Source organism: Hipposideros armiger, unplaced genomic scaffold, assembly GCF_001890085.2.
Source record: "Hipposideros armiger isolate ML-2016 unplaced genomic scaffold, ASM189008v1 scaffold_341, whole genome shotgun sequence".
NCBI lineage: Eukaryota > Metazoa > Chordata > Mammalia > Chiroptera > Hipposideridae > Hipposideros > Hipposideros armiger.
This window is the reverse complement of record NW_017731691.1, coordinates 537,140-562,540: the sequence shown is the minus strand read 5'-3', so window position 1 is coordinate 562,540 and position 25,401 is coordinate 537,140. Positions and strand designations below refer to the sequence as shown.

General features: G+C 40.3%; 1 protein-coding gene across 1 annotated transcript in view; it reads left to right on the top strand.

The window, feature by feature from the left end:
- GPC3 (glypican 3) overlaps positions 1–24,246 on the top strand; it is a 480,497-nt gene extending 456,251 nt beyond the window's left edge. The window contains exon 8 of the mRNA XM_019661231.1: positions 23,853–24,246. Coding sequence (XP_019516776.1) covers positions 23,853–24,022 — 170 coding nt within the window. The 3' untranslated portion in view covers positions 24,023–24,246. The remainder of the gene's footprint in view (positions 1–23,852) is intronic.
- Positions 24,247–25,401: the final 1,155 nt, after the last annotated feature.

Sequence of the window (25,401 nt, the reverse complement as noted above, 5' to 3'; positions counted from 1 at the left end):
GAGGGTAATGTGTAGCATGAGAGATTTATTTAGGTTCCAGAGCAGTGTTTCTTCAGAGGAAGGTCTAATATTCATGGTTTTCTCAAATAAGTAATGTGCTTGTGGAGCACATTAAGGTTACAAATCATATTTACATACGAGGTCTGACAATTAAGTTTGCGAACTTATTGCAACGATGATGCTAACCGTTTTTGATATCAGAGGGATTACTCATTATGAATTTATACCACTGGACAGTTAAGCAAGTTTACTATTTGGAAGTGCTGAAAAGGCTGCATGAAAAAGTTAGACGACCTGAACTTTCTGCCAACAATTCAGGCCTCTTGCATCACAACAGTGCACCTGCTCACACGGCACTGTCTGTGAGGGAGTTTTTAGCCAGCAAACAAATAACTATTGGAATACCCTCCCCACTCACCTGATCTGGCCCCCGATGACGTCTTTCTTTACCCGAAGATAAAGGAAATATTGAAAGGAAGACATTTTGATGACATTCAGGGCATCAAGAGTAATATGACAATAGCTCTGATGGCCATTCCAGAAAAAGAGTTCCGAAATTGCTTTGAAGGGTGGACTAGGTGCTGGCATTGGTGCATAGCTTCCCAAGGGGAGTACTTTGAAGGTGACCGGAGTGATATTCAACAATGAGGTGTGTAGCACTTTTTCTAGGATGAGTTTGCAAACTTAAGTGTCAGACCTTGAATTTTTTTTTTAATTCAAGTTTATTGGAGTGACAATGGTTAGTAAAGTTACATAGGTTTCAGGTGTACAATCCTGTAATCCATCATCTATATATCACATTATGTGTTCACCACCCAGAGTCAGTTCTCCTGCCATCACCATATATTTGACAGACCTCGTATCTTATCTCACTTGAGAAGTATTAAGACTGGCTCTAAATAACAAAGTATTCTCTTCCCCAGGTTTCCCTTCTGAGAACCCTCAACAGGATCTGCCCTTGCTCAGAATTCCCATAGCACTTGGTTAGTGCCTCTCTTATAACACATTCTAACTTGGATATAGTTATTTTTATACTCATCTCATCTTCCTGATGGGATAGAGAGCTCCTGGAGGCCAACAACTGAGCTTTCCTCATCTAGGTATCCACCACGGCACCTGGCACAGTGTCTACCAAACAACAGGTGCCCAATTCATGTTCATTGCTGCGCCTCCTGGCACCTACACTGTGTGTCCATCTGCTGCTAGATGGAGAGCTCTTTGAGGGCAGGCTCCAGGTCTTCTCCTGTATCCGCAGTGCCTGGCCTGCCTGGTTCCCAGTACAGCAGGTCCTCAAATAATGTTGTTTCGTTCAATGTTGTTTTGTTGTAACATTGATAAGATTCTGTAGGAACCTGATTCTTGTTTATACAAATTAACCTATGATAAAATGCGTTTTGTTATACATCATTTTGTTTAGCCTCAGAACCTATCAACAACGTTAAGTGAGGACTTACTATACATCAATAAATGTCGCTAGTACTCAACAAGTGTTTAATTAATTAATTGCATTGTACTAACCATACTTAACATAAACCCTTCCATACACCCGTGGCTGCCACATCCACCATTCATCCACTTCAAGGAGTTATTTGTGATAATACATTTAAATCAAAATGTTTTAGAAAGACTCAGGTTATGATAACAAAGATAAGGACCCAGAATTGGATACATTTTAACCATATTTTCCCCTCAAAATTACTCTGGAACTGGCAAGGGTTAGGAGAGGTTTTAGGAAAAGAAGCTATAGAGGGAAGTCCTGAAGCTAATATAAAATAACATTGAATGTCAACTATAATTTAAAAAGAAAGAGTCATGGGGCTGTAAAGTACAGCATAGGGAATATAGTCAATAATATTGTAATAACTATGTACAGTGTCAGATGGGTAATAAACTTATTGGGGTTATCACTTTGTGAGGTATAAAAATGTCTAATCACTATGTTGTTTTGTACACCTGAAACTAATAAAAAAAAACAACATTATTTTTTTTTAAATGGTGCGAGGTAAAGAAGGCAGGGTGAGGGAGACTGGTAGATGAAGAATGCTGCCTAAGTCTGTTATCAGGACCCCGCACCCTCTAAATGCTGCCTGCCTGACTGGCTGGCTGGCTGGGGCATGAGAAAGGTGAAACCAAAAAAAAAATCAAGTTGAAAAGGAGGCCTTCTAAACTTGGTTTTAGGCTTAATACTAGAAGGAAAAACGATTTGAGGATTACTTACCTTGTTGTTAGTCAAAAGGGGGCTTCAGATTTCTCCCCTGGGTGACCTAAACTGTAATCTGTCTCTATAGCCCTCTGTTAATACTTCTTCCATTTGTGAGGAAATTATAGTTACTGGAGAAGCTCGACTTACTTCCTCTAATCTCTTGGCAGAGAAATTAAAAACACAACAGAAATTGCTGTCTGACTAAAATTCTGCATGACATAGGGAGAACTTATTGGGACAAATCAATTAAAGGAAACAATCTCTGTTGAAGAAGAATGCATCTTTAATGGTGGTAACCCCTTTAGTATATTGCTTTCTCTGGTGACACTGCATACCTAATTACAGTTTGCTCATTTTGATTTTCACATTACATTGTTGCTTGCTGCTTATGCAGTTGTGGACTTGCAGGCTGAGCAGTAAACTTATTACTGGCATTAAAAATTCTCGGTCAAGTGAGTCTCAGGACCAAATGTCACCACTTTTGGAAGTGAATCAAAGGTCACCAGATAATTATATTTCCTTTAGCACTTCCTCAAAAGACACATTTTCCACCCGCTTAATGATTTGGGTTCTCTTCTCTGAGAAGTAAGTCTCAGCATCCTTCAAAATAAAATTGTGAAAATAAAAATGAAAAACAATAGTAAAAGGGGTACAGCCAGGGACCATAGTGACAGCTTCTGTACTAGGATTTCCTGCACAATCCAATTAATGTAGTTTAGCTTAATCCTGATCTTGAAAGTGTTTTGTTGCCCAATCATATTCATCAGTGTGTCACTGTCACTCCCGAGTCCTCTTCTATGGCAATTGTGCGCATATTTCTCATAGTTTGGAAATGCATAGTTTGCTTTAAATGAATGTTAAGGTTTTTGTTTGTTTTAAATGGCTGTTGCATTAGGGTGACATTATAAGGTTTCCCCCCAAGGATTCCTTAATATTCTCCTATTTCCCTGATACCCTCTACATCATCTTTTTAAGAAAAAAAATCTTTCTCTCCCAATCTTCTTTAACCAGCCTTTCCCACCTTCTGAACTACTGTCCTGCAACTTAACCTCCCATGCAGCCTCCATTCCTACATGCCAGAGTTACTCTAGGAATATATCTTATAGGAATACACCACGTATCCAGAGGTGTATGTCAGAGGATGTTTACTGCAGCATTCTTTGTGCTAGGGAAAAATTACAAACAAACTAAATGCTTATGAGAGGGGAAATGGCTAACTGCTATATTCATACTATGGAATTCTTGCAAGGATTAAAAAGACTGAGGCAGTTCTACATGTATTAACATGCAAATATTTCCAAACCATTGCAGTATATGCATATGCATAGAAAATACATTTACCAGTAATTACCCCTGGGGAGTTGTGCTAGGGAGAAGGTTGAACAAGGGAATTTCTTATGTTTTACTCTCTATACTAAGGAATTGTTTGACTCCTTAGCTTCAAGAATGTATTCATGTGTTGAAGAGTTAAATTAACAAAATAAAAGGACTCTAAAGTGTGGGGAGGATGGTATGTAGGAGGACAAGTGCGGGAGGCCATCACAGTCCTGCAGATGAGAGATGAGAACGTAATCTAAATAGTAGCAGTAGCAAGCAATGGCAATGGAAAGGAGAATTCACAAAATAGTAAGGAAACAGAATTTACAGGGTACGATCATCATTTAGGGCTGGAGGATGAAAAAGAAGGAGGAAGCTAAGGTGATTTGCAGGTTTCTGGCTTGCAACTAGATGGCTAGGTAGAAGCATTCACTTCTGAGCAAATTGGGAAATCCTGAGTGATAGAGCCAGGAGCACTGATGAGAGCATTCAAGAAGCCTTGTAAAAGTGAGACGAGTGGAAGGCCAAGGGACAGAGGAGAGAACACCCATCTTTAAACAAAACAGCCTGCAAAAGAAATCGAATGGGAATGATCAGAGACAGAGAAGGGACCCAGGAGAAAGCTGTGTCAGAAAGTAAAGGGGACAGCAAGTTTCAAGACAAACAGTAGCTGGTAGTATTCCATGCTGCAGAGAGCTCAAGGTGAAAAAGTAAGAATCCATTGAGGGATTACCTATAAACTGGCATGAGAGATTTTATTAGCTATGGAGCTGATAAAAGTGTTCTAATGTTGATGATGGTTGCACACCTTGCTAAATTTACTAAAAATCATTGAATAGTACACTTGAAATTTGCTTGAAATGAGTGAATTTTATGGTACTTAAATTACACCTCAATAAAGTTGTTTAAAAAGTAGAAATGAAAAAAAAACTTTGGGATTTAGTTTTGGGAAACTTATGATTCCAAGGGGAACTTTACAGTCTAATCTCTTCTTCCTAATGGTTTGGGGAAAGGCCCATGAAATAAAATGACAGGAAGCACAGATGACTGGTGCTATATCCCTATCCTCCCCCACTCTCTGGCAATTTCAAAAACTATATATTTGATTTGCTTTTCACGAAGCAATGAATATGACCCTATTCCTTGTCCTTCATTGATTAATTGCAGAATAGTTGCTATATTTATTATTATTATTAATAATATTATTATTATTCTTTAGAATATATATCCAGAAGTTTAGGGTGCCAAGCTGTAAGACCTCGGTTTTGATCTGTTTTTGTTGTTAATGATTACATTTTAATGTCTTTAAACATAGCTTCTTTATTGGCCCTGCAAGGTCTTCTCACTCTGAAATCTCAACATCCATTTCTTTTTCAATTATAGTTGACATTCAGGACTATTTTATATTAGTTTCAGGTGTACAGCATAGTGGTTAGACATTTATATAATTTATGCAGTGATTCCCCCCAATTAGTCTAGTACTTACCCGGCGTTATACATAGTTATTATAACATTATTGACTATATTCCCTATGCTGTACTTTACATCCCATTGACTATTTTGTAACTGCCAATTTGTACTTCCTAGTCCCTTCACCCTTTTCCACCCAGTCTCCCAACCCCCTCCCATCTGGCAGCCATCAGTTCTCTGTATCTAGGAGCATGTTTCTGTTTTGTGTTTTTGTTTATTTTATTCTTTAGATTCCATGTAATTGAGATCTTATCATATTTATCTTTCTCTGTCTGACATTTCATTCAGCATAATACCCTCTAGCTCCATTCATGTTGTCAGAAATGTTAAGATTTCATTTTTTATGGCTGAGTAATATTCTATTGTGTATATGTACCACAATTTCTTTATACAATCATCTATTCATGGGTACTTAGGTTGCTTCCATATGTTGGCTACTGTAAATAATGCTGCAGTGAACATAGGGGTGCATACATCTTTTCAAATTAGTGTTTTGGATCTCTTCAGATAGATACCCAGAAGTGGAATTGCTGGGTCACAAGTTAGTTCTATTTTCAATTTTTTGCAGAACCTCAAAACAGTTTTCCACAGTGGCTGCACCAATTTGCAATCCCAGCAACAGTGCACAAGTCTTCCCTTTTCTCTACATCCTCACCAACACTTTTGTTTTTTGATTTATTGATGATGGCCATTCTTACAGGTATGAGGTGATATCACATTGTGGTTTTGATTTGCATTTCGCTGATGATTAGTGACATTGAGCATCTTTTAATATGTCTATTGGCCTTCTGTGTGTCTTCTTTGGAGAAATATCTATTTAGGCCCTCTGCCCATTTTTAATTGGATTGTTCAAATTTTTTTGGTATATGAGTTTTTATAAATTTTGGATATTAACCCCTTATCAGATGTATCATTGGCAAATAACTTCTCCCATTCAGTGGGTTGCCTTTTTATTTTATTGATGGTTTCCTTTGCTATGCAATAACTTTTTAGTTTGATGTAGTCCCATTTATTTATTTTTTCTTTTATTTCCCTTGTCGAAAACATAGATCAGAAAAAATATTACTAAGGGCAATGTCGGTCAGTTTGCTGCTTATGTTTTCTTCAAGAAGTTTTATGGTTTCTGGTCTTATAATTGAGTTTATTCTTGTATATGGAGTAAGAAGGTGGCCCAGTTTCTTTTTTTGCATATATCTGTCCAGTTTTGTCAACACCATTTATTGAATAGAATGTCTTTATGCCACTATATGGTCTCGTCTCCTTTGTCATAGATTAAATAACCACATAGATGTAGGTTTATTTCTGGGCTCTCTATTCTGTTCCATTGATTTATGTGTCTCTTTTTATGCCAGTACTATGCTATTTTTAAAAATATTTTTATTAAAAATGTTGCTAAGATATATTATATTAGTTTCAGGTGTACACCACAGTAATTCAACATTTACATATCTAAAGTACTGATCACCATCATAATTCCAGCAACCATGTGACACAATACCATGCTGTCACAATATTATTGACTATATTCCCTATTCTGTATATTACATCCCCATGACTTGTTTGTTTTATACCTGGAAATTTGGACCTCTTATTCTCCTTCACTATCCTCCCCTTTTTAAATTTTCAATTACAGTTGACATTCAGTATTATTTTATAATAATTTCAGGTGTACAGCATAGTAGTTAGACATTTATATAATTTAAGAAGTGATCCCCGTGACTAGTCAAGTACCCAGCTGGCACTATACATAATTATTACCATATTATTGACTATCTTCTCTATACTGTACTTTACATCCTGATGACTATTTTGTAACTACCAATTTGTATTTCTTTTTTTTTTTAAAGATTTTATTGGGGAGTTTGAGGAGGGGAACAGCGTTGGGGAGTTGGGGAAGGGGAACAGACAAGTTGCTGTCCTTTTGTTCTTCAGTCTAGTTGTGGAGGACGTTGCTTCACTGACCCATGTTGGTATTATCATTGCGCTCTTCCCAGGTGAGGAAGTCGCTCACCGGCCATTGGACGGCTGTTCACGGTGGCTCACAGCAGCTCACGCCGGCTGCCAGCCATTCACGGTAGCTCACGGCAGCCCACTGCAGCCCACTTCAGCCTACACCATCACAGGCGACTCACGGCAGCCCAGCTCCAGGTCGAGCTGTTGTTCCCCATCTTAGCTGTAGAGGGCAGTGTCACTGGCCCCCATGTGGGATCCGAACCAGTGGCCCTGCTGCTCAGAGCTCGCATTCCCAAGCCAACTCTTAACCAACACGCCACTCGGCTGGTCCCCAATTTGTATTTCTTAATCCCCTCACCTTTCTCACCTTGCCCCTAACCCCCATACTATACATTTCCCCAATAAATCTAGTACCCATCTGACACCATGTGTAGTTATTACAATATAATTGACTATATTCCTTATGCTATATCCTACATCCCCATGTCTACTCTGTAACAAACAATTTGTACTTCTTAATCCCTTCCCTTTTTCACCCACCCCCTCAACAACCCTCCCATTTGGCAACCATCAAAATGTTCTCTGTGTCTATGAGTTTCTTTCTGTTTTGTTTGTTTGTTCATTTTGTTCTTTAGATTCCACATATAAGTGAAATCACATTGCATCTGTCTTTCTCTGTCTGACATACTCCACTCAGCACTATACCCTCCAGGTCCATCCATGCCTCCGCAGATGGCAGGAACCCATTCCCTCCCATGCCCGAGCAATATTCCATTGTATATATGTACCACCTCCTCTTTATCTATTCTTCCATCAACAGACGCCCAGGCTGCCTCCACATCCTGGCCATTGTAAACAATGCTGCAGCGAACATAGGGATGTACATGTCCCCGCGAAGTAGCGTTTTGGGTTTCTTGGGATAAATACCCAGAAGTGGGATTACTGGGTCCTTCTTTGTATGTTGTTACAGCCTTTGTTTTAAAGTCTATTTTGTCTGCTATAAGTATAGCTACCCCAGATTTTGTTTTTTTCATTTCAATTTTCAGGAAATATTTTTTTCCATCCTTTTACTTTCAGTCTGTTTGTGTCTTTTGATCTGAAGTGAGTCTCTTGTAGGCAGCATATGTAAGGGTCTTGTTTTTTAATCTATTCAGCCACCCTATCTTTTGCTTAGAGCATTTAATCCTTTTACATTTAAAGTAATTGTTGATAGATATGCTGTTATTGTCATTTTACTATTCATATTTTTTATCTTATTTGTTTGTTTGTTTGTTCTTTTCGTCTTAAAGAAGTCCCTCTAAGATTCTTTGTAATACTGGTTTGATTGTGATGAACTCCTTTAGATTTTTCCTTCTATGGGAAGCTCCACAGCTGAGATATCTCCATAATTCTCAAGTGCCACATGGAAGTTTGGGGCCAGCCCAGTCTGCATCTCCATCCCTCCTACCAGCTTCAATGTGGCTTCATCTTCATATCCTTAGTTATAAAACTTCTGTTCAGCTAGACTGCAGATGGTTCTCCAAGTTGATTTTTCTATAATTTAGTTGTAGTTTTAATGTGCTCATGGGAAGAGGCAAGCACGCGGTTATCTTCTCTGCCATCTTGGATCTCCCCCAGTACTATGGTGTTTTAATTACTATAGCCTTATAGCCTAGTTTGATTTCCGATAGTATGATACCTCCAACTCTGTTCTTCTTTCACAAGGTTGCTGTGGCTATTTGGGGTCTTTTGTCATTCTGTTTAAATTTTAGGATTATTTGTTCTAGTTCTGTGAAAATTGCCATTGGTATTTTGATAGGGATTGCATTGACTCTATAGATTGCTTTGGTTAGTATGGATATTTTAATAATATTATTCTTCCTATTCATTAGCACAGTATATGCCTCCATTTATTTGTATCTTCAATTCCTTTCTTTAAAGCCTTATAATTTTCTGAGTGCAGGTCTTTTACCACCTTGGTTAAATTTATTACTGGGTATTTTATTTATTTATTTTTGATGCAATTATAAATGGGATTGTTTTCTTATTTTCTTTCAGTTACTTCATTATTGGTGTATAAAAAGTAATCAATTTCTGAATATTAATTTTATATCTTGCTACTTTGCTGAATTCATCTATCAGTTCTAATACTTTTTTGGTGGAATCATTGGGATTCTTTATATATAGTATTATGTCATCTGCAAATAATGACAGTTTTACTTCTTCTTTTACAATTCAAATGCCTTTTATTTCTTTTTTGTATCTGATTGCTGTGGCTAGGACTTCCAATACTATGTTAAATAAAAGTGGTTAGAGTGGACATCTTTGCCTTGTTCCGAATCTTAAGGATAATGTTTTTAGTTTTTCCCCTTTGAGTATGATGTTAGCTGTGGGTTTGTCATATACGACTTTTACTATGTTGAGATATGTTCCCTCTGTTCCCACTTTATTGAGAATCTTAATCATAAATGGATGCTGGAGTTTGTCAAACACTTTTTCTGCATCTATTGATGTGATCATATGATTTTTATCTTTCACTTTGTTTTTGTGGTATATGACATTAATTGATTTGCAGATGTTCAACCAACCTTGCATCCCAGGAATAAATCCCACTTGAGCATGATGTATGATCTATTCAATGTATGGTTGAATTCAGTTTACTAATAGTTTGTTGAGGATTTTTGCATCTATGTTCATCAGGGATATTGGCCTATAATTTTTTTTGGTAATGTCTTTGTCTGTTTTTAAAATCAGGGTAATAGTGGCCTCATAAAATGAGCTTTGGAACCTTCCCTCCTCTTAAATTTTTTGGACTAGTTTGAGAAGATTAAGTGTTAATTCTTCTTTGAATGTTTGATAAAATTCACCTGTGAAGCCATCTCGTCCAAGACTTTGGTTTCTTGGGAGTTTTTTGATTACTGATTCAATTTTGTTAGTAGTAATTGGTCAGTTCAGATTTTCTGTTTCTTCTCGTTTCAGCCTTGGAAGATTGTATGCTTTAGGAATTTATCCATTTCTCCAGATTGTCCAATATGTTGGCATATAATTGCTCATAGTATTGTCTTATAATTTTTGGTATTTCTCTGGTGTCTGTTGTCACTTCTCATTCTTTTCTGATTTCACTTGTGTAGGTCTTCTCTCTTTTTTTCTTAATGAGCCTGGTTAAAGGTTTATCAATTTTGTTTATCTTTTGAAAGAACCAGCTATTGGTTTCATTGATCTTTTGTATTGTTTTCTTGGACTCTATTTCATTTTGTTTCACTCGGATCTTTATTATTTCTTTCCTTCTACTCACTTTGGGCTTTGTTTGCTGTTTTTTTTCCAGTTCCTGTAAGTGTAAGGTTAGATTTTCTATTTGAGATTTTACTTGTTTCTTGCAGTAGGCCAGTATTCTTACAAATTTCCTTCTTAGGACTACTTTTGTTGTGTCCCATAGATTTTGGCTTGTTGTGTTTTCATTTTCATTTGTCTCAAGGTATCTTTTAATTTCCTCCTTGATCTCGTTGTTGACCCATTCATTGTTTAGTAGCATGTTATTTAGCCTCCATGTATTTGTTTGTTTTTCAGGGGTTTTTTTCTTGTAATTGGTTTCCACTTATACCATTATGGCCTACAAAGGTGCTTGATATGATTTCAATCTTCTTAAATTTATTAAGACTTGTTTTGTGGCTTAACGTGTGGTCAGTCTTGGAAAATGTTCCATGTGCACTTGAAAACAATGTATATACTGCTGCTTTGAGGTGAAATGTTCTAAAAATATCAATTAAATCCATCTGGTCTAGTGTGTCATTTAAGGCCTCTGTTTCCTTGTTGATTTTCTGTCTGGAAGATCTGTCCGTTGGTGCCAATCATCATTATTTTCTGATACCTCTATCATGCAAGATGCCTTGTTCCCTTCTTAGTTTGACTTGGCCAATAAGATAGATTTTTCTTGGTTAATGGGCACATTTGATGTAGTCTATAAACAGGTAAAAACAATATGGAAAATTCCTGCCCCTTCTTTGATAGAAGGAACCAAGGCTGGTCTTGACCCTACTTAATTAAAGTGTTCATTTCTTGCCAATTGTGTCTTCTTTTCATTTTTGTTCAATATCCCCCTGGTGGTTTTTATACTCCTTAGTGATCTGGCTGCCACTCTTTGTAGTAGAATTTTCCTTTTTCCCTTTTACATCTTTATATCCATGGGTTTGGGCCACTTGGATTTTTATTTTTACCTTTCCTGGCCTCTGTTTGGACTTGCATACTTTGTTCTAATGCCCACATAGCTATTTGTATGAGGATCATACAACCCTTTCTCCTCGGTTGCCTTCTCCTTGGTTCCTTCCAACTTATGTCCTAATCATGTTCCCCAAATGAATTTTCTCTGTCTGATGCCTCTTTTTTCCCTTCCCCTGTATCCTGAGTGATACCATTATGTGGCTGAATTGAGCAAGATGCCTATCACCTGTGAATTACTGCTAATTGTTTCCTATTGGTAGGAAAAAATTCGATGCAAACAAATCCTGCTTTAGTTGCTCCACCTTTTATGTAGGCAGTGTTCTCGTATGACCATCCATACCATATATGTACATTTCATACTGCCTGATAAACATTCACATGATTTTTGAGACTTAGCCCCTACTTTTGCAAGCTGGACAGATTATGAAGTTCTTTCTCCCCACCTTAGGCAAGTCAGAAGTTGCTCCCTTAAGATTGTGTCTTAGTTGATAACTCCTTGGCTAACTTAAAGCCTTCCTCTCTAAGCCAGTTGTGGTCTGAAAAAGACACTGATCCCTTTCTTTGAGAGAGGATCCAAAGTAGTCTCTTTAGATTCCTCTCCAGACAGTATCTGTCAAAGGGAGGAATGCAAAGGTCACTTGAACCCTCTCCCATCACCCTTCATCCCTGCCATTAGACCTCTAAAGACTTGAATGAAATCCTAGATTCTCAGGGTTGGAAGGGTCACTGGAAGCTATTTACCTTCACTCTTATTCTATGTTTGAATCCCTTCAATAATATCTCTATCGAATGGCTGTCCAAGCTCTTATGGACCACCTTTGGAGAATGATCTCACTGCCTAGGGGCAGCCTACACAATATTCAGATTGCCCTAATTATTTGAAAATTTCACATTTTCTTTTCATTCCAAATCATTTCCTCTTAGGAGAAAGACAAGGCCACCAAACAGCAGCAACTAAAATGGCATTGCTATGGAGCAAGGAAAATCTGAGCTAGAGAGAGAAGGGGAATTGAACAAAGGGGGCATCAGCAGATGCAGAATATAGGGCAGTGCCAGCAAAAGATGTCTGTGGAGTTACAGAGGCAAGTGAGGGAATCTGAGCTGAGAAGCAGGAATGGTACTGAGAGGTAAACTGTAAGGGAATGGAAACACTGGTGGAAGATTAAGGAAGGAGATACTAGAACCTCTTCTAAAATAAATGGAACCCGGGTTAGATGTTTCAAGCAAAATGGAGGGAGGAACAGAAAAGCATTTTTAATATTTAAAATCTATCAGAGGATTCCAGCCTTGCCCTTTGCCTAAGGATATGGAAAAGAACCTTGTTGAGACAAGAGAGAATGTTTAGTACAGCAACGACTAGACAGAAGAGAATAATTGGACACAGGAAATGAGTTTAAAGAGCAATGGAAAGAGAAAAAGAAGTGAATAGAGAAATGGAAAAGGGGGGAAATGAAAACACAGAACTTTTAGGTTAAGGAATTGTATTTATTCCTGTGCCAGCACATAATTGTATTTTCCTGGCAGTCATCCCATGGACCTCTGCAAGGGGAACAGGGTGCCGGCATATGTTACCGCAGGGATTAAAGTCTTATAGCTTTGTATTATTATAGCCAAGCAAGGGACTTCATTAACAAATTTGATGTCATAGAGACAGGCACTAAAATTTCAATCGCCAGCAGCCTCTGCACTTGAGAATCAATGGCGATGGAAAGGGCAGGGTGTGGCCTAGGGATGGGTAGATTGTGAGGCAAAGGCAAGGGTCCAACGTATGGGAACCCAGTCATGAAGGTTCGAAGTGAGAAATAAATGGAACCTGCTCACCAGAAAACCTGTTTCCTGCCCAGCATGGCACACAGAATCCTGGCATGTGTCAGCTGCTTCCATAGGAAGGCATCAAGTTCCAGTCAACAAAAGGGGATAAAAAAATAATCTTTGTAGATTCCATCCACAATGAGTGCAGTGAATTGATGCTGTGGGTGATGAGAAATGGTTATTATCAGAAGGGCTTTGGAATCTAAAGGTCAGGGTTTGAGCCCTGCCATTTGCTTCCTGAGCCACCTCACCATTGACCCTGTCATTGTTTTGTCTTCATCTTAGCTCAGCAGGACTCCTTCATCTAAGGACATCATCAGTTAATGAGGAGGTAACCCTTCACCTGCACACTCTCAATAGACTGGGGATATGTGTTCATTCGTGCAATCATTGATTCATGCATTCATTCATTCAGTCAACAAGCATGTGTTTAAGTCTCTGTGCTAGCCAAGCAAGTACTGTGTGGGAGCTAGAGAGGAATAAGACTCATTTCTTACTTTGATGGACTGGTAGTCGAGTCAAGGAGAGGAACATAGCAATGACTAACTCAACTATGAGGCAGATTGAAATTAGTGCTACAGTAGACAGAGAGGGAGGTGTTAATTTTGTCTGGGTGAGAAGGGAAGGTTTCCTGGAGGAGGTAAAGAGTTATTATGTAAGAGGAGGAGAGAGAGAGGGCCGGTCGAGTGGCTCAGTTGGTTAAGATCTCACTCAAGAGTATGAGCGCTGAGCAACAGGGTTGCCGGTTCAGTTCATGGCCTGAGCTGAGCTGCCAACAGGTGGCAGGATGGCTCAGCTAAAAAAAAAAAAAAAAGAGGTGAGAGAGAGAAAGACACCAAAGGCTGAGGGAACAGCATGAAGAAAAACATGGGAACTTGAAAGTACTTGCCATAATCAGCAAATTATGAATGGGATGGTATGACTACAATATATGGTACTGGGAGAAATATATAAGCAGTTGAAACTAGAAAGCAAGACAAGATGAAATGGAGAAGCTTGTGAATGCCATGTTAAGGAACTAGGATTTTATCCCACATACAGTAGAGAGCCATAAAAGGATTCTGAGGAAGAAAGAAATGTCAACATGTGGTTTAGGAAGAGTGTTGTCTTGTTCCTGCTGTCACAAAATAGAGCATTCCTTCTGCCTGGACAGCAATGGGCCATTGGAGAAGAATGAGTATCTTATGTAGCTGAGGCATTCAGGACTGTCGAGGGGAGTGGGATAGGAAAGGCTGAAGGAAAGAGGAGAAATGGTTGGCATGCAAAAACAGAGGAGATGGTGCCTATGTGAATGTGAGAGTGGCGACTTACCGACAGTCCAGACCTGAAGATGGGAAGGTAGGAAGATGGAGCCAGGATGACAACGTGTTCTTCCAAGTAAATTAAGGGGAAAATCGTCTCAATTCCCCAAATCTTTGTGATGAGGAGGGAGGCATTTCACAATTAGAGAGTTTTTAAGGAACAAATTCAGATGGAACAACTTAGGGAGACCTTTCATCTTTTCGTTTATGAGCATACCTCCCTGCTGTTGATTTCTGGCCTGCAATGTTCCCACAACAAGGCTGAGTGTTTTCAAGGACCTATTGGCTATTATACTTGTAATTTTCCTTGCTGCTTGTCATTGCCAGGGCATTGTAAGCATTTTAGTTCTCAGGTACATGTTTTGGTAAGATCCACCACAGCTGATTAAAAAGGCAAGATTACCAGACTTTGGGGTTTCCCATCCCAGTATATATAAAGCCCTGCCCCCAATTCTATCAAAGAACTTTTCATTGAGCATCTTGGAGCCTGTGCTCTGAGGGACTCCAAGGCCACTCCCTCACTCTCCTGACCTCTTACCAGCAATTGGATTTGGCTACAAGTGACATTTTGTGTTTTCCTTCTGCATTCTCAAAGTCCAATGATGCATACCTCTGTAGCTGCATCATGCCTAAAATTTGGATTATAAACATAGCTCTGTGAATCTAAACCATTACGTTTTTTAAAGTAATGAGGACAGTGTATTATTTGATCAATTTTTTAAACACAGTTTCAGCTTAGCATCATTTGTGGGAGTCACGAAAGTAAATATAAGTTTCCTGAGGTTGTGTAAAAATTTCTCTTTAAATAGTTGGCCTCAGATAAAAATCCTTGACAAATGTTGCCCTTGTTCTCCATTCCCAATTGAGGAGCCATATCTGCCATTCTAGGGTAGTGCTTAAATGTCCAAAAGAATTAACTTGGCTTCCAAAGCACCCAAAGAGGATGATTTGGGGGTGGAGCTTTGGTATTAGATATATTCACACATAACCCTCTACAAATTAAAAAAACAGAGTAGCAGTGCACTCTCCTTAGGAACCGGGGTGTGCCCCAGATGACGTTATCTGTTAGTTTCTATAGATTTTTTTAATCATGTTGAAATATATATAACATAAAATTTGCTGTTTTAGCCATTAAGTGTACATACAGTTCAGTGGCATAGTTCCATACATGGTGCTATATAACCACCATTTCCATATTTTGCCTATTTATATTTCATATACATGGAATCATATACTATGTAGTATTTTGTGGCTGGCTTCTTTCACTTAGCATCATATTTTCAAGGTTCATACACTTTGTTGCATGTGTTAGTACTTCATTCCATTTTGGGGCTGAATGATATTCACTGCATGTGTATACCACATTTTGTTTATCCATTCACCCATTGATGGACACTTGGGTTGCTTCCACCATTTGGCTATTATGAACATTCTACTATAAACATTGGTGTACAAGTATCCAAGTGTACAGGCTGTTTATGCATCAAAGATAAGAAATGGCATTTCCAAAGGCCATCTTGGGTTGGAACTCTGGAGGCACCTTCTAACAAAGTTTGGTTGTACAGGCCAGTTAGGTGTTGTGGCACTGGTAGCAATGCCACAATACCTCAGGCACAGTCAGGGTGACAGTGCTTCATTTCACTCACTCTCAAACTTCTCCAAAGACTAATCAGTATTCAGTGAATCGACATTCACTCCCACTCTCTCCTCAAGTCGGTATTATCTGGTTTTGACGCCAACACCCTCCTGAAGCTTCTCACAAAAATCTCCTGTAACCTTTTTATTGACAATTTCAGTCGCTGCTTCTCAGTCCCTACTTTTTGTGACATCTCTTTAACATTTGACCATGCTAACCCTCCCCTATATAAAATGTTCTCTTCCCTTGCCTTCTCTAAGCCTGTTCTCTTCATCTTCTCCCCTGGCCCTAGCTGAACAGTGTGCCTGTCACCAGCTCCTCCCATTCCAGTGACTCTCAAGCCCAGTACTTCCCATGGGAATGAGGTAACCTCTCCTATGGGAAGTAAAGGCTCGGATGAGCTGTGATTCCTGTCAAGCTGTCAGGCATCTTCATGCGAGAGGGATCTGTAGACATGAGAGTAATAGTTGTGGGACCTCTGTGGAAGGTGGTATTAATTCTGGGGCTGAAGGAAGAGGACCAGCACCTATACCACAACTCATTACTGTCAGGGTTTCCAGGATGGAGTTATTCTGTTTCTGGGAATATGACTTGACTCATGATGTACCTAAGTAAGTATAATAGTGGTCCATATTCTAATATGATTCTACAGTAAAATGATTTCTTTTTCAAAGGGATTAAGTGATATTTTTGTCCCTTTCTTAAGGGCTGAATGCAATAGTGAAGCATAGTTAGTGGTTGAAACCCCTGGAAATAATTTTGTATTAGAAAACTAAGCAGCTTGAGCCCCAGTTAGGGGCATTTACTGTGGTGTTCCCCCCCAGGCAAGGAAGGTGTTACAGAAAAGGCTACCTTTAGTCATTAATAAGGAATTTGTGAGTTAGAGCATCCAGCTTGGTAGTTTACAAAGCCCAGGTGACCCACATTGCTTAACAAGTGCTTTTAGGACCTTTCCACCTCCTAAGTACCCCATACGTCAGTCAAGAGTAAGAGTGAACACCTGCTCCCAAGGATCTAGGATATAACCTGAAGGTCCTAGTAGACATGAAATATTTTATGAAGTCTTAAATGAGTTTGCAAATGCTAGTACATTTCTACTCCATCATACAGCTTTGCATGTTTTAGTATAAATTAGTGTGCTCCCCCCACCAAAATCCCTAGGAAGAAGCATGCCATAGCTTTGTGTACCCACAGTCCATTGCAGTGTAACCTGAAGATACACATAGCCCAGACCAGAGGTTGGCAAACTTTTGAGATGGAAGAGCCAATCCTGACCCTCACAACAATTTAAAAATTATTCGAGAGCCATAAATATATTTTTTACAAATAAGGAAAATTTAAAGTAATATTATAACAAGTAATAGTATTAATTATATCTTTATTAAAATGAGAAAAATTCACACATGTACGTACCCCAAGAGCCGCATGTGGCTCGCGAGCCGCAGTTTGCCGACCCCTGGCCCAGACTGAGAAGCAGAGGCCTAGAATAAGAGAGGCCAGAGCAGGCCGAGTGGTGCAGTTGGTTAAGAGCTAGCTTGGGAGCTAGCGCAAGCTCTGAGCAGCAGGGCCCCGGTTCGGATCCCACATGAGGGCCAGTGACGTTGCGCCCTCTACAGCTAAGATGGTGAACAAGAGCTCCACCTGGAGCTGGGCTGCTGTGAGTCACTGCAACGGCATAGGCTGCAGTGGTCTACCGTGAACTACCGTGAGCCGCCGTCCAATGGCGGGCGACCGATCTGCCTCAGCCAGGAAGAGCGCAATGATAATACCAACATGGGCCAGTGAAGCAACGTCCTCCACAACTAGACTGAAGAACAAAAGGACAGCAACTTGTCTGTTCCCCTTCCCCGATTCCCCAGCGCTGTTCCCCTCCCCCAATTCCCCAATAAAATCTTAAAAAAAAATAAAAAGAGGCCATGCCTATAGTAATGGGAAAATCCATTGTATTCTTTCAACATGCCATAGCTGGAACTAAAGGGTGTTTGCAGAGTGGAATTAACTGTAAGCAATGAACTGGGCATCTCACTGCCCCAGTCCTCTTCCAGGAGAGGCCATTGAATTATTCCCAGGATTTACATCATTTAGTAGGCAAAATTGGCAGCTCACTTGTTTGTCAAGAAGGCGCATTATAGAATGAGCCCATTCTAAAAGGAGTCCCATTAGTCCAATTAAAACCCAGAGGCCTCAAGTGTGCCAGTTCCCCCTGTCTGATCTATGAAGAAGAAAATCTAAACTCCCAGAGACCCAGAGTTCATTAGTAAAGTCACTTCTTTTTCTTTCAAGTCCAAGTAGTCATTTCACACCTGAAAGTTCACAAAGGTGGGGGTGAGGGGACTGATGTGGCAGGAAAGAGAATTCTGTTGAGGGGAGGGCAAGGAAACCAAGATCTGTTTGTGATTCAGAAGTGAAAGGCAGAGCCCAAGGGCTTCTGTGGGAATGGGCAACAGAGTGAGCAGCAGTGCAATGAACATGATCTCTCCAGAGATTTCCCCAGTTTCAGCCTCTGGGGTCTGCCAAGCAGTGTACTGAAAGTTTCGCATATTCATGTCTTGGGGGCCAACTGTACACAGCAAATGCAAAACACAGAATAGTGGTATTGCTCTGTTGCTATATTAGGGCCAGATTGAAGCCATCTGCTGGTGCAAGCTTGGCAAGGAAGAAACCCCATGTTTGGCTCAACAGCAGCATTCTCTCCCCTGGTATTTTGATAGCAGCTCTTCTTTCAGGCTGCCCTGTGAAGTCTGCCTGCTGGTGAGGGTGAGGCCCCTAGAGCAATGCATTGCCCTCATTGATGCCATCAGAAAGTGCAAGTATTTGCCTCCTATTATGTGCTTGAGACCCCAGTGGCTTTGTGAGGGCCCAAAGGCTTGTCTTACTGGCTGACAGATCTTCCTTGGCTGCCTATGCATGCCTGCTTGATGTACCCCAGGTCCAGCCACATCTCCCCCAAAGCTTGGTGTGTACTGGCTTTAGTGGAAGTTATTAGGCCACGGTTTAAAGAAAACAAAAACAATCCAGCATGGATTTATTTATTGCCAGGGCCTCTTATCCAAAATTAGAACAGCCGAAGAAGAAAGGATTCAGAATTTGGTAACTGATGAAGATCGCCAGAAAAACTAGCATCCCAAGAGAAGTGACTGACTGAACCTACTTGTTGATGGAAGCTCTGCTCGGGGCAGCCACCTTGGCTGCTGTGGGCAGAGAAATGATCAGCCTGCAGCAAACTGTCCCTCACTGGGCCCCAAGAGCCTTGGAATCAGAGAGAAATAAAACTAGAAGGAAATTCAGAGTCCATGCAGTCCAACATCATGATTTAGCAGAGGGGGTGACAGAGGCCCAGAGGAGAGGGAAATGACTTGCCAGAGGTGACATAGTATGTCAGTGGCTGCGCCAGGCCTGTCCTCCAGGGCTCCAGCCTTGCAGGATGGTGCAGCCGCCTTAGAAACTGCACGAGGAGACTGAATAAGGGTGGAGGGCTCCCCACTGAGTGCATTGCCCAACGGAAAAAGCAGAAAAATGTTCACCACAACTTGCAGACCTTAATGACTGATGATTATTTTAAAAGGTTTATCTAATCTGCAACACAGAGGACATGGGGGCAAAATGAGAGTCAGGGCTGGCTGAGTGTGTAATTAGTACACATTCTTGGGTCTACCCTCTGGGTGTAGTTAAACTGATTACAAATAGAAACAGATTTTTGGATTTAGCATGAAAATCTCCTTGCTGGCCCAAAAGGTTCTTACTGACAATCAACTGCAAGATAGAAACCATTTACGTGCATTTTATAATATGTACCTAATACAACAAAGATATGTTCTGGAAAATCCTGATAAACATTAAATATGAATGATTTAAAAGAAAATGGTTTGTGGTGATTCCCATAGTACATCTGGTTTGTAGCAAACTGAGAAAGGTTTTTAAACCTTCTTTGTAGGCTTTTAAAAATTTCTGTATTTGCTACTGGCTGATCCCCAGATACTATTCCCATAGGCTTCTTTTTTCCAAGACAAGATGTCTGACAAGTCTCTCCCACTTAGGGCTGTCTTCCAAACTGTTAACAATGATCTTTCTAAACAACACAAATCAGATTATGTGGTTTCCTTACTTAGAAATCTTCAATGGCTCTTTATTGCCCACAATAAAGTCTTAGCATTCCTAATCTGCCATGATTTGGCTGATACACACAACACACACAAACACACACACACACACACACACACACACACACACACCCCTACCTCACAACAATGTACACTCTATGCCTATGCTCCCTCCCACCATAGAAGCTACTTGTTCCTACTGAGTGTGCCCTGTATTCCTGATATTGGTGATTTTTCTCAAGCTAAACCCTCTGCCTAATATGAACAATCATCTCATCAGACCTTCCATAGTTCCACCCATTCTTCGTGGTGTGGATTATAGCCCAATTGTTTCAAAAAGTCTTCCCAGATCCTTCTATTTGGAATGTTTATCTCTCCCTTCTATCCCCGTGGTGTTTTGCTTGTGCCTTTATCTGAGTCCTTTCTACTTTCTGCCAAGTATCAAGTTGGTTTGTCTATTGGTCTGTTTCCCTTGCTAGAGTGCTAGAGTGTGGGATCCCTGAAGGCAAACACTAAGTCTTTCTCCAATCTTCTAGCTTAATGCTTGGGACATAGTAGGCTACCATTAAGTTTGTTTAATTAAATTAGATTAGATTTCCCCTGTTCAGCAGTGTCCATATTTATCTTTGACCAAAACCCTATTTCCTCTATATCCCATAATGCTCCCTTGTTCTGCTAAACTGTCCCCTTCATCTCTAATTTCCATGATGGTGGCCTAGGCCCAGATTGTGTTTTTGCTGGGACTCCCATTGATATAAACCCCAGGAGCCTGGCCATGGGGTTGGGTAAAAACGTTTGCTGCGGCTGAATAGGGAGCCTCAGGAAACCTGTAGCCACAGCTTGGGAAGCACAGGAAGGTATAATTCTGAACATTCCTGGGGGCTCTTTGGAGGTAGAAGACTTCATGCCTGGGTTGTCTAATGACCCTGGCCATCATTACTGATTTCTTCAGGGAAATGGAACTGATATAATTCCCATTCTGAGTCCCCAAACCCAGCGCTCTTTTCAGTATTTCACAAACCTTAATAAGGAAACTTAGTCAAGTATGTGCTCAGTTTCATGTAGAAACACTGATTTTTCTCATGCTTTTTAGAAGTTCTCTTTGGCAGTATGTATTTCACTAATCGAGTTTTGTGTTTTGTTGTGTTTTGTTTTTTAAAGAACCCATTACTACTTCATCACTGCAGTCTATTTGGTCTACAGAACTTTTCATGAGATGGTATAGCTTCTTTTGAGGTTCAGAGTCAGGCCTGCATTCAAGTAGCACCTCTGCAACTTACCTGTTGCATCAGTACGGGCGAAAGAAATAACCTGAGCTTGAGCTTCCTCATCCATAAAGTGGGAATTATAATACTTACCTCATAACACTGCTGAGAAGGTTAAATTCAATGAAATAACACATATAAATAGCTTAGCAGAGTGCCTGGCTCACAATGAGGACTCGATAATTGGTAGCCATTTTTATCATTTCAAAATATAGGGTCCAAGAGATAAAAATAACAAAACAGGTCTTTGGTGGCAAAAAAGCATTAAAAACTACTGGGTTTTAACACATTGTGGACCGGTGAGGCAGATTTGCCTCTGTATATTTAAATGCCCCGTCCTCGTTAACATAACTTCTGGGTTTCCCATAACTGCTATACTACACAAAACTGTTTAGTATTCACGCATTATTTGAAGAGCAAGATAAGTAGTGTAGGTACTGAGTGGTAACATTAATAGATGTTGTTTCATCTTGATGTTGGGCAAGGGGAATATCCAGAAAAGGAATCTGAAAGCGATGCTGAGAGTGCACTCATTCAGGTCAATCCTAAAAATATGCCTCTTCATTTAAGTTGAGAAGTTGCTGTGAGACTCACGGCTAGGCTTTCAACAGATACAGCCATATGTGTTCTCAACTTTGGTGAAATCCGATCGTGACCTAAGCCTGTGTTATCCTTGCCGACTGACAGCTGACCTCGGCCTTCTCTGTGCGCTCTGCATAGTTCACCTTTCAGAGAAAGAGGTCTGATTTCCAAGTAGAGCATTGCTCTTTGTTCTTTTTCTCTTTTTATTTTCTTTGTATGTATTTATTTTGGGGAGGGGGGGAGAGAGAATCTAGATTACAGTCTGCCGAGTCGCTTTTCCCTGGGTAAGAGGGTTCCCTGGATAAAACAAAAAAAACTTTATTTGAATGCTTTTTGGCACTCAAGAAGAAAAAATTTCTCAGCTTTAGAAGAGCAAAAGGTAGTCAGATTCACATATATTAAAAGTTATGACATCATTTCTTTATACAGCAATGAAAAATAACTATCATTAATTACACAATAGAAACTATTTATATTGAATAAGATAGGCAAAGGAGTCAATAAAATATATATTCAAACTAATAGGAAAAATATCAATACCCATTAGATAGAAAAGCAAAGGATATGAACCGTTATGCATTGAGAAATAAAATTAGTAAACTAAAGCAGAAAAAGTTGTTCTGCACTAGTAATCGGATACATGCAAATTAAAGAAACCTTGAGATCTGGTACACTGAATACAATATCATTTTTTGATTGAGGCTCAGTAAATTTGGTTTCCTCATTGCTGGTGGTATTATAAACTGCAGTAGCCCTTTTGGAAAATAGTATTGCAGCCTGTGTCATCAGACCCCCTAGCTTTGATCAGCTTGACCTTGCTGCCTGCTCTAACCAATGCCAGCCTCGGAGCAGCCCTGGTCCTGGGCCCTGCTCTGTATGCATCCTGGACCAGCTGAGTGCTCACACGTTCTTCTTGTGACTTACTGAGTGTTTCATCCCCTGTAAGAGGAGCTCTTCCTTCCTCTGCCTTCCTTCCCTCGGTAGAATCCCAGTCATTTCCTCTGTGCCTGTTGCTATGCATCTCAGTGTCCCGAAGGGATCTTTCTGGCTCTATTGGCTACAGGAGAGTTGGCTGGTGTGGTCGCTCACATCACATCACCTTTACAAGCTATTGGAATAGAAACATTGGCGAATGAGTCTAGAAAAATCAAAGTAGTAGATTTGAGCTCTAAATCTGGAAAAATAAATCTGAAAGAAATTGAGCCCTGGGCCAGGGCCAACCATCTTAAATTTCCTAACCAACCACTATCTACTTAGATTTACCTTCTGAGAGACTTTCTCATTAGGCCAGCCTCAGCCTTCCAGTTTCTTTTCAGAATCGTGAATATATCATAAACTGTGGACAGCCAAAGAAAGAAGACCCTTACCCGTTAGCCTCTCCTTAGTCCTAATTTGCTCGGTAGCGGTTTAAATCCTATGTGTTAAATCAATTTTACTTTTCTGTGCACTTTCTTTAAGAGGGGGCGAAAGATCATATAGATAAAAGAAGAAATATCGAGGAAAAATAAAACACCTTTCAATGGCAAACTACTCTGTCTTCTGTTCTAAAGCAAGGTTCCCAGGAGGAGAGCTATATGGAGAGAAGGGCCCAAGGAAGGTGCTCTGGGGGTCCACAACATCCCCTCCCCCGTCAACACACACACACACACACACACACACACACACGGAAACACATGTAGTCACCCACAGTGCACCTTACATGTTGATGCCAGTGAGACCCAGGGAAAATGACCTTCAAACAGAGCTTTCCCAAAGAGGACATGTTGTAAAGGGCCATTGTGCACCCTGGGGTGTGGGTGGAACCACAGTGGAGAGGAGAGCAGCCAGCTTCCTCCCCACTGGTATGATCTCTGGAAGGAGCACCTCTAGCCATCTCCTGGCAGCTCTCCTTTCCACAAAAGGAAGAAATAGAAGCTGGGCCATCCCAGCATTCCAGACAAGTGCTTGAGCCATGAATAATGTACACCTGATGCTGTTGGTAATCCTGTATTTAAAATGCTTCTTTGCTTTTGGCAGAACTGGCTTATGATCTGGATGTGGATGACGCTCCTGGAAGCAAGCAACATGTGAATCAGAAGGACAATGAGATAGCTGCCTCTCACAACGTCGGGAATGGCTGTTCCCCCCTGAAGGTTCTAACCAGCCTGGCCATATACGTGGTGTGCTTTTTTTTCCTGGTGCACTGACTTCCTCGTGCACAGCACCTGTGCTGCCCTCAGCACCCTGTGGTCTTCCTCTATAAAGGGAACCACCTTCTTATTTTTTCTATTTTTTTATCTTATATACCTCCTCCACCTGTTAAGTAGAAGACTAACCATGTGTTATGTTTTCGAAATCAAATGGTATCTTTAGGAGGAAGGTAAATTTTAGTGGTAGTATAGATTGTCCTTTTGCAAAAAAAAAAAAAAAATCAAGTCGTGCCAAATTATTTTCCTAGGTTTGGCTGCTAGAACATGGTTACCATCTCTCTCTCTCTCTCTCTCTCTCTCTCTCTCTCTCTCTCTCTCTCTCTCTCTCTCCCTCTTTCTCTCTCTCTTTGCATGGATTTCTTTGGAAAAAAAAATAAATGCTCAAATAAAAATGCATTGGATCTTTTTTGTAAGCCCTCATATATGGTGAGCATGTATTGCTTTTTCTTCTTCTCACCTAGTCAGTATATTCAGTATAAGAAAATCCCACCAGGTGCCGACCAGGGCCTTGAAACCTACCTCCCTGCCCACCTTTTGGGTGGATCTCAATCCTGGCCCCCAACCCCAGTCAAAACCATTCCCTCCCATCATCAAAACACACACCCAGCCCATCATCTCCGTTCAGAAACTTTGGGTAAGAGTGTCTTGCCTATGAAATTAAAAGTACCTCAGAAAGTTCCACTGTCTCTCTTTACAAATTTCTCTTTGCTGAAAATGCTTGGCCCAAATAGAAATATTTTGTGTGGGTCATGCACAGTTGCATGAATTATATTCTATTGTCTCCAAACCCAGAGACATAGACCCAAACAGTGCAAAGAAATCAACCCCCAAGCTTCTTTGCTGTTATCTCAGAGTTGTTCTGTCACCCTTCTCCAGGGGCTACCACATGGCAAGGCTAACAATTGCCCTGGGTCAGGTTGCAAATGTTGTCATCAGGAAACCCATGATTTATAGGAAGCGATGCTTACTCTTGGCCTCAGGTGGGCTTCTTCAACATTTGTTTATTCAACAGCTAGGTTTTCACACCTATGGGGTGTCAGGTGTTGTTATCAGAAGCTGGAGACAGTGGAAAACAAAACAGATGTGATCCCTGCTCTCACAGAGCTGGAGGTCTGGCACCAATACTAATTCCAACACCAGTGTTTTGTCAGTTATAGACCCAGTATTATTACTTAAATCTTCTGTTTACACATACAGCATCACAAACAATAATTGTTTTATGCTGATATTTGGGCATTCTTCTGCCGAAGAACCAACTTGGAATAACCAACTTGCCAGTGTTTATAATGCCTAGAATATTGCGCCTTTGCCAGGTGAGATCAACAGAAACACTGTTGCATCTTTCTAATGAGTGGGAACTCAACTCCTACCTGGGA